A 10,733-nucleotide genomic window follows, 5' to 3' on the forward strand; every position below is an offset into this window, starting at 1 on the left:
TGAATGGCAAATGCAAWTTTCGTATATACGGGTTCGCTGTTTCACCGCGCAGGATGAACAGAGAACTCTGGAATGTACTCAAATAGTAGTTTTTATACTATGACAATTTTATTCTCAACGTGTCCAGTTGGCCTATCACAGTAGAGGCTGGGTGTGGTTTAGACTTTGCCCCCCTTTGCTGGCCCTTTGTCCAAGCCCCTTGGCGCGTTCCTTTGTCCACATCTGGTTGCTGGGTAGAGCACCTCCGTCCTGTGTCCCCCATGATTCTTTACTCAAACAATTCCTAATATGGTACTGTCCAGTATTCTAACCTCCTGGTTGGTCTAGAGAGATGCACCCTTCCCCTCTCCAGACTGTCCACAACTTTTATGGCCTGTGTTGGTCAGTCCTTACCCCTACACACACCCCCACTGTATAGTTTGTGTATGTGTGTAACAAAACAATATTCCTCTTCAACCAATATGCTAACAGGCTATTATGCATAAACATAAATCCTAACATGTTGCCAGGCTCCATGCGCCAGCAATTCGAGCCTGGGGACGAGGTTAGTGTTAAAGGGATACTGTGAGATTCTGGCATTTTAAGCCTTTTGTTCTACTTCCCCAGAGTCAGATGAACTCGTGGATACCATTTTTACGTCTCTGCTTGCAGTATGAAGGAACTTGGTGGTAGTTTTGCGAGCCAATGCTACCTAGCGTTAGCGCAATGACTAGAATGCTACTTTACCTGTAGACTTTCAGCCATTGCGCTAACGCTAGTTGGTTAACGTTAGTACCCCTTTGATTAGCCTGAAGTAGTTCAAGGACATTTCCAACACTGTTTAACCTCATTTTAAATATCTCTAGCACCAACATTATTATGTGAAAATGGCGTGCTAATAAATTGTAGTTAAAAATATGTTTCTAAAATAAATTATACCCTATAATATCATAAATCAATCAATCAAATGTATTTATAAAGACCTTTTTACATCAGCCAATGTCACAAAGTGCTATACAGAAACCCAGCCTAAACCCCCAAACGGCAAGCAATGCAGGTGTAGAAGCACTGTGGCTAGGAAAAACTCCCTAGAAAGGCCGGAACTAAGGAAGAAACCTAGAGAGGAACCAGGCTATGAGGGGTGGCCAGTCCTCTTCTGGCTGTGCCGGGTGGAGATTATAACAGAACATGGCCAAGATGTTCAAACGTTAATTGATGACCAGCAGGTTCAAATAATAATAATCACAGTGGTTGTAGAGGGTGCTACAGGTCAGCACCTCAAGAGTAAATGTCAGTTGGCTTTTCATAGCCGATCATTCAGAGTTAGAGACAGCAGGTGCGGTAGAGAGAGAGAGTCAAAAACAGCAGGTCCGGGACAGGGTAGCACGTCCGGTGAACAGGTCAGGGTTCCATAGCCGCAGGCAGAACAGTTGAAACTGGAGCAGCAGCACGACCAGTTGGACTGGGGACAGCAAGGAGTCATCATGCCAGGTAGTCCTGAGGGATGGTCCTAGGGTTCAGGTCCTCTGAGAGAGAGAGAGAGAATTAGAGGGAGCATACTTAAATTCACACAGGACACCGGATAAGACAGGAGAAATACTCCAGATATAACAGACTGACCCTAGCCCCCCGACACAAACTATTGCTGCATTAATACTGGAGGCTGAGACAGGAGGGGTCGGGAGACACTGTGGCCCTGTCCGACGATACCCCCGGACAGGGTCAACCAGGCAGGGTATAACACCACCCACTTTGCTAAAGCACAGCCCCCACACCACTAGAGGGATATCTTCAACCACCAACCTACTACCCTGAGACAAGGCCGAGTATAGCCCACAAAGATCTCCCCCATGGCACGAACCCGAGGGGGGGCGCCAACCCAGACAGGAAGATCACGTCAGTGACTCAACCCACTCAAGTGACGCACCCCTCCTAGGGACGGCATGAAAGAGCACCAGTAAGCCATTGACTCAGCCCCTGTAATAGGGTTAGAGGCAGACAATCCCAGTGGAGAGAGGGGAACCGGCCAGGCAGAGACAGCAAGGGCGGTTCGTCGCTCCAGTGCCTTTCCGTTCACCTTCACACTCCTGGGCCAGACTACACTCAATCATAGGACCTACTGAAGAGATGAGTCTTCAATAAAGACTTAAAGGTCGAGACCGAGTCGATATCTCACATGTATAGGCAGACCATTCCATAAAAATGGAGCTCTATAGGAGAAAGCCCTGCCTCCAGCTGTTTGCTTAGAAATTCTAGGGACAGTAAGGAGGCCTGCGTCTTGTGACCGTAGCGTACGTGTAGGTACGTACGGCAGGACCAAATCGTTAAGGTAGGAGCAAGCCCATGTAATGCTTTGTTGGTTAGCAGTAAAACCTTGAGTAAAACCTACCATCTCTGTTTTGTCCGAGTTTTAAAGTAAAACATTTGCCGCCATCCACTTCCTGATGTCTGAAACACAGGCTTCCAGGGAGGGCAATTTTGTGGCTTCACCATGTTTCATCGAAATTACAGCTATGTGTCGTCCGCATAGCAGTGAAAGTTAACATTATGTTTTCGAATGACATCACCAAGAGGTAAAATATATAGTGAAAACAATAGTGGTCCTAAAATGGAACCTTGAGGAACCCGAAATTTACAATGAATTGTCAGAAGACAAACATCCACAGAGACAAACTGAATCTCTTCAATAGATAAGATCGAAACCAGGCCAAAAACTTGTCCGTGTAGACCAATTTGGGTTTCCAATCTCTCCAAAACAATGTGGTGATCGATGGTATCAAAAGCGCCTAAGGTCTAGGAGCACGAGGACAGATGCAGAGCCTCGGTCTGACGCCATTAAAAGGTAATTTACCACCTTCACAAGTGCAGTGCAGTCTCAGTTCTATGATGGGGTCTAAAACCAGACTGAAGCATTTTGAATACATTGTTTGTCTTCAGGAAGGCAGTGACAGCTTTTTCTAAAAGTTTTAAGTAAAAAAAAAACGTTGATTAAAAAAGAAAACATCCTGCAACGAGTTTGTAGCCAGGGGTAGGGCATTTTGTCTTATTCTCATTCTAAGCTATGGACATTAGAATCCTTTAGACCTGAATGCAGGTGGTTAAGAACTTCCTCTTATGTAAATATGAAATACGAAGTAGTAAAATGGGGCTACTAAATCACCTGCTGCAGTTGTTGCATCAGATCAGCATAGAGAATTCTGAATCGACTTCAATGTGAATATTTGTTATTGTTTCTTGAGTACTAGCTACTTATTTCTTCTCCTCTCTCTCTCCAGATCCCAGCAGCTAACTCTCCCTGAAGAGGAGGTTTCCCCTAAGCAGCAGCAGCAGCATTGTGAGCAGGAGTGGAGCCCCAGTCCGGGGCAGGAGGACCCAGAGCCCACACAGATTACAGAGGAACAGGGGAACTCAGGACCAGTCAGGAGGAAGAGCAGCTTCAAAGACTTAGGTCTGCTACCACAGAGGTTGTACAGTTGATATTTATTCCTCCCTGTGTGGAAAGTGACTGTGACCAGAACAGCAAGACAGACTCTCTACCCAGCAACACAACTGAACAGACCCAACAGCATTGGATGACGAGGATTACAGAGCATCACACCTAACCAGTCACTTTCATCCCCTCTCTAACAGTAATCCACACTGTTCTTCAGCTCTGAGTGAAATCATTGTCAGTATTTATGAAGACGAGTGTGAAGAACTACCGTCAAGGTCAAAGAGAACACGGGAAAAGAAAAAACAAAGCTCTCAAGTCTGCACGAAGACCAAGACAACCAGTGAGCTGAAAGCACATTTAAAGTCTCACACAAGCAGGAGACCATACAAGTGTCATTTCTGTCATAAAAGCTTTATCTCATTAATCAGTCTTAAACTACACCATAAAGGTGCGAAGGAGAGACGACAGCAATTTATTGTGTGCAGTAAATCCTTTCAGAGCACAGCTTCTTTAAAATATCATCAGGTTTTTCACACAGGGGAGAAATCGCTTAAGTGCCAAAAAGGTGGCAGATCAGTCGGATGCAAGTACTACTTCAACAAGCATATGAGGACTACTCACCCAGGTGCAAAGACATACAGCTGTCCTGTGTGCAGTAAAGGCTTTAGGAAACCATGCAGTCTAAAGGAACACCAGATGCTTCATGGTGAGAAACCCAATCCGTCTTCTGTGTGCAGTACAGCCTTTAACACCTTACCCAATTATAAAGTACATCCGAGCACTCACACAGGAGAGAAATCATTTCAGTGTCCCGTGTGCATCAAAAGCTTCCCTAGTGCAAGTCTTTTAAAAATACACCAGATATATCACACAGGGGAGAAATCACATAAGTGCAAAGAATGTGACAAATGCTTCTACCGCAAGGGACATCTGGTCAGGCATATGATGACTCACACAGGGGAGAAACTTTATAAATGCTCTGTATGTGAAAAATGCTTTATATCATTCTCTGCTCTAAAAAAACACTGTGAAATCGAAGATGACCCTTGTCATCATGAAGTTTGTGGCAAAAGCGTCATGTGGCAGGGAAGCTTGACAGAACACTTGAATACGCACACAGGGGAGAAATCATCTCAGCGCCTTGTTTATGAAAAAGACCTCGCATCATCAAGTGTTCTAAAACGCCACCAGCTGGATCACTGTGGAGGGAAACCAGAAGAGAATCAATCAGAGAAAGAGTCGTATCTCTGCAGCGACTGTGGCAAAAGCTTCCGAACCATCAGTTACCTGAGAGTGCATATGAAAACGCACAGAGAGAGAGAGCTGCATAAATGTCCTGTGTGTGGAAAGTGCTTCACGTCATCTGCTTATTTCAAACTCCATCAGCGAATCCACACCGGCGAGAAACAACATCAGTGCAACGTTTGCAGCAAAAGCTTCACTCTGAGTGGACACCTGACGGAACACACGAGGACTCACACAGGGGAGAAATCATTTAAGTGTCCGGTATGTGGGAAAAGTTTTACATCCGCAAGTGTTCTAAAACGTCACCAGCAGAATCACTGTGGAAAGACCGCAAAAAAAAAGCAATCTGAGGAAACGTCGTATCTCTGCAGCGACTGTGGCAAAAGCTTCAGAACTATGAGTTACCTGAGTGTGCATATGAAGACTCACAGAGAGAGAGAGATGCATAAATGTCCTGTATGTGGAAAAGGATTCAGGTGGGCCTCTTCGCTAAAAATCCATCAGAGAATTCACACAGGAGAGAAACCGTTTCTGTGCACGGTTTGTAGCAAAAGCTTCACTTGGAAGGGAACCCTAATAGAACACATGAAGAATCACACAGGGGAGAAATCACATCAGTGCCACGTCTGCAGCAAACGGTTTGTTTATAGCAGAAGCCTGTCTCGTCATATGATGTCTCACACAGGGGAGAAACCTTTTAAGTGTCCTGTATGTGGAATATGCTGTACAACATCAAGTCTTCTGAAATGTCACCAGCGAATTCACACCGGTGTGAAACCATATCTGTGTAACATTTGTAGCAAACAATTCACTTGGAAGGGAGGTCTGACACAACATATGAAAAGTCACACAGGTGAGAGACCATATAAGTGCACTGTGTGTGAAAAAGGCTTTATAACGTCGGGTGATCTGACACGCCACACGCGAGTTCACACGGGAGAGAAACCATTTCGCTGCAATGATTGTAACAAATGCTTTAGTCAGATCAGTTCCCTTAAATCACACATGAAGAATATTCACTAGAGAGAGAGAGAACACATAACAGTATAAAATGTGTCAGTCCCAAGGATGAAACGTCCATTCTAATTGATACCGGTAAAGGCAAAACATCATGGTTGAAAGGAATGACTGAACTTGTAGAACATTGTCTATAACCTACACTGAGTGTACAAAACATTAAGAACATCTTCCTAATATTGAGTTGCCCCCCCCCCCTCCCTCAGAACAGCCTCGATTAGTCTGGGCATGGACTCTACAAGTTGTCGGAAGCGTTCCACAGGGATGCTGGCCCATGTTGACTATAATGCTTCCCACAGTTGTCAAGATGTCCTTTGGGTGGTGGGCCATTCTTGATACACACGGGAAACTGTTGAGTGTGAAAAACCCAGCAGCGTTGCAGTTGTTGAGACAAACCGATGCGCCTGGCACCTACTACCATACCCCATTCAAAGGAACTTAAATATTTTGTCTTGCCCATTCACCCTCTTGAATGGCACACATACACAATCCATGTCTCAATTGTCTCGACGCTTAAAAATCCTTCTTGAATCGGTCTTCTCCCCTTCATCTACACTGATTGAAGTGGATTTTGCAGATGCACCATGCAGAAATTGTTCTGCCATTTCCTGGTTGCAAAAAGTCTTATGATTCACCTAATTTCAGTTTGTGACAAAGTATATAGTGTAGAGAATCATTTAACCATCTAAACCACTGTGAAATGTCTTTTCCATAACCAAACATATCTAAATTTTCAGCTGTTTGAAGCTGGTGTACGAAACTAAAGAAGGGAAAGCATAGAAATAGAGCACATAGAAAAGATATACCGCTTCTTAGACTTGCTTTCAATGAAAATGACAGATCTATAACTCAAATTTCTATGTGTTTTTGGTCACGTCTCCCCCCAAAAAAGTGACATATTGCAGCTTTAACAAGTTACATCAAGGGATCATAGCGTTCACCTGGTCTGTCTGTTGTGGAAAGAACAGGTGTTCCTAAAGTTTTGTACATTCAGTGTATGTTGCTTATTTTTAAGAGAGCAGTATGTGAATTGGTGAACATCAGGAGTCCTTACTGATAAAGAATGAAACAGGATATCTGAACAACTTCGTTATTGTTAAAGGAAAATGCTTATTGTTCACAAAATGTCTGCCTACAATTATTATATCATTTTGAAGCAACTTTCCTTTTTCCCCCATGGCTATCAGAGTAAGACAGTAGGGCCCGGTATTCATAAAGCCTCTCATGGTGAATTTACACCGGAGACTTACTCCACACCGGTGTGTCACCAGTGGCTCAGGTGTTATTTTGTTTCCATCAAGGAGTGTGACACTAAAGTCTTGGGCCGAGCAGAATCAATAACCTCTGTGTCATCAAGTTGCTTTGTGACGAGGTGTTCTTAAACTCTAGGTGTTGATCCATGTTCACAGTTATCCGTTATTATGTCAATTCCAGCTGAAAAAAATACCAGTGGTGTTTCCTTAGCAACAAGTCAGAGCCACTGACACCATGGCCCAAAGCCAGTTATTATGTAGGTCTATGGTCTTCACAGGTCCAGGAGTGAGTACTGGTAACACAAAGATAGTTATTATGTAGGTCAATGGTCTGTACGGGTCCAGGAGTGAGTACTGGTAACACAAAGATAGTTATTATGTAGGTCTATGGTCTGTACGGGTCCAGGAGTGAGTACCGGTAACACAAAGAGAGTTATTATATAGATCTATGGTTTCTCCACCTTTGTTGGCGTAGATAAAGTCTATAAAAGGTAGAGATATACGGTCTCCCGAACCCATTCTTTCTCTCTTTGCTTTTTTAAAATATGATTAATGGAACTATCTACAGCTCACGTTCATGGGCCACCGGAAACAACTCTTACCATGTTTTCTACCAGCTGAATTAGGTAATGTGTTTTTATTAGAATTTTTTAAGTGTCCCACTACGGTATTTCAGACAACCTTTTTTTACTGAAGAATGTCTGTTTTTTTTTTAAATGATTGTGTTTTGCTTTTCATTTATTGTTGTGTATAATGTTTAGGTTAATGTGTATATTGTATTCTGATTGACTCAAAATAAAGGTGAAATAAAAATAATTTGGAGGTTTGGTGGGGATTGCAGCCAGAATAGGGTGACGTGGGAGTTTTTTTTTTTTTTGGTAACTTAGATTTTTATGACACATTTTAATTAGCATATTTGATCACAACAAGGAAGTACACAGCGAGGTCAACTGCGAGTGATGATGATTTTATTCAACGTTTTAGCCTTACGGCTGCTACGTCATGCCACATTCACATGCAGAATTATGAAACTAACATTTTTGACTCGCTAACTGGTTGGAACGCGGCATGTGTAGAACTACAACCCGTTAACAGGTAGAACATTTCCAGGTACCGACGACCACGTGAACGTTGCATTAGTTTTAGCAGACGCACCTCTGGAAATTGTGTTTTAGCTTGAATTTCAATAGGTCACCAATGACTAGGTTCGATTCATTTCAATGGGTCACCAATGAGGGGGTTCGATTCATTTCAATGGGTCACCAATGAGGGGGTTCGATTCATTTCAATGGGTCACCAATGAGGGGGTTGGATCATTTTCAATGGGTCACCGATGAGGGGGTTTGATTCATTTCAATGGGTCACCGATGAGGGGGTTCGATTCATTTCAATGGGTCACCAATGGGGGGGTTCGATTCATTTCAATGGGTCACCAATGGGGGGGTTCGATTCATTTCAATGGGTCACCAGTGAGGGGGTTCGATTCATTTCAATGGGTCACCAATGAGGGGGTTCGATTCATTTCAATGGGTCACCAATGAGGGGGTTCGATTCATTTCAATGGGACACCAATGGGGGGGTTCGATTCATTTCAACCGGGCGCCCGTGTATGTGTGTTTTGCACTGGCTGAAAGTTGATTGCGTTCCATTTGGATCCGGTGTGGCGATACCAATGGTTTGTTTACATGGCAGGTTAGGTGAATTAGAATGAGGTTAGGAAAAGGATTAAGGTTAAAGCCAAATTAATCCGATAGGCTCCGGAGGCATGCAGAGACCAAATCAAGCTTCGTATATCGCATTTCCATGTACCTCTTAAATGTTGTAATAATGCGGAGGGCTCCGTATAGCTCCGCATTGACATGATTGGCTGACGGTATGTGGGGGGGCGGAAGTTCCTGTATAAACACAAACTCACTTCCTTCACAACAGCTCTTCGAAGCCAAAAAGTATGTTTTCTCTGACTTCTTCTGAGGCCGCATCACAGGAAATGCTGTATGGCCACTGCAGATGTTGGATTGACCATACAGCGCTCGTGTCGCGTGCGTGAGCGTTTCAAAAATAAATGTACACATACATGTTATTCATTCATTGCAGCCACACCGCTCGTGCGCGGCAACGTAGCCAGGCACTAAAATACAACTTGGTTCTATTTGTGACGCGCTGCAAATCCAGCCTCTCCCGTCTCCTCATTGGTTTTTAGGAGCGTATTCCCACGTGGGTTGATTGAAAGATGAACTAGGTTCCACACAGGTTTTCCCAAAAGCAATTGCTTTTAATTGATGCTTTATCTGCCTTCCCAATGCAAAATAGTTTGATGGAAAATACATTTAGAATGATTCACCATGCTGCTTTGATGACACAATTACTGAGAGGCGCAGATTACTGTTCAGTTTGATAAAACGGGCCTTTTCCCGGTTCAACCCGTCCAGCATAAAATAACTATGTCGCTTATATCAATTTAATTCAAAGGGCTTTCCACCACAACAATTACCTCCACCCTACTGCCGCTTTTGTTCGCCAACCCGGAAGTTGATTTACCTCGGTACTCAGAAGACATTTGAGTGAGAAAGAAGTTACGCAGAAACATGAACCCGCATGGTTTGAAGTCGACGAGCGTTTTAAAGTGTAATTTCCCCCCCCCCTCCAAATGTACAAACTACAGCCACAGAGTTACTGTACTGTCTTTGCTACAGCTGTTTATCACCTAGCGGCTAATATCGGCGGCTGTGAATATATTTGGTTCAGTGTCAAAGACAGTAGCAGTAGTGTTGTGCTGAAAAACGGTTCATTACTCTGAGCCTTTAACACAATGCACATCAGTAACATCTGCTGGTCAGCAATGAAAAGTAGCATTTGATGTTTATATAGTGAACAAACATATTAACGCACTAATTAACCATTTTATTGAGTTACAGTTCATATGTTTGGCGCCGACAGAGATGGTCGCTTCGCGTTCTTAGGAAACTATGCAATATTTCGTTTTTTAATGTGTTATTTCTTACATTGTTACCCCAGGAACTCTTAAGTTGTATTGCATACAGCCGGGAGGAACTATTGGATATAAGAGCAACATCAACTTATCAACATTACGACCAGGAAAACGACTTTCCCGAAGCGGATCCTCTGTTTGGACCACCGAGGACAATAGATCGGATCCCAGTAGGCGACCCAAAACAACGGCGCCGCAGACGGAGCGGTCTTCTGGTCAGACTCCGTAGACGGGCACATGCCCACCGCTTCCGAGTATACCACTCACCAATGTCCAGTCTCTTGACTACAAGGTAGACGAAATTCGAGCAAGGGTTGATATTTCAGAGAGACATCAGAGATTGTAACATTCTTTGTTTCACGGAAACATGGCTCACTCGGGATACGTTATCAGAGTCGGTACAACCACCCGGTTTCTTCACACATTGCGCCGACAGAAACATACATCTCTCTGGTAAGAAGAAGGGTGGGGGTGTATGCCTTATGATTAACGAGTTGTGGTGTGATCATAACAACATACAGGAACTCAAGTCCTTTTGTTCACCTGACCTAGAATTCCTTACGATCAAATGCCGACCTCATTATCTACCAAGAGAATTATTTTCGATTATAATCACAGCCATGTATATCCCTCCCAAGCAGATACCTCGTAAGCCCTAAGAACTTCATTGGACTCTATGTAAACTGGAAACCACATATCCTGAGGCTGCATTCATTGTAGCTGTGGATTTTAACAAGGCTAATCTGAAAACAAGGCTCCCTAAATTATATCATATCGAATGGCAACACCCTGGATCATTGCTACTCTAATTTCCGTG

General features: G+C 43.7%; 1 protein-coding gene across 1 annotated transcript; it reads left to right on the top strand.

Moving 5' to 3' along the window:
* Positions 1-3,213: 3,213 nt before the first annotated feature.
* LOC139025466 (zinc finger protein 11-like) lies at positions 3,214-7,743 on the top strand (the record flags this gene model as incomplete). Its single annotated transcript, XM_070440606.1, is given in 3 exon segments — positions 3,214-3,382; positions 3,385-3,546; positions 3,549-7,743. Coding segments are annotated over 3 exon segments (2,463 nt in total), but the record flags the coding sequence as incomplete, so codon positions are not given.
* Positions 7,744-10,733: the final 2,990 nt, after the last annotated feature.

Source organism: Salvelinus sp. IW2-2015, unplaced genomic scaffold (genome assembly GCF_002910315.2).
Source record: "Salvelinus sp. IW2-2015 unplaced genomic scaffold, ASM291031v2 Un_scaffold2736, whole genome shotgun sequence".
Lineage (NCBI taxonomy): Eukaryota > Metazoa > Chordata > Actinopteri > Salmoniformes > Salmonidae > Salvelinus > Salvelinus sp. IW2-2015.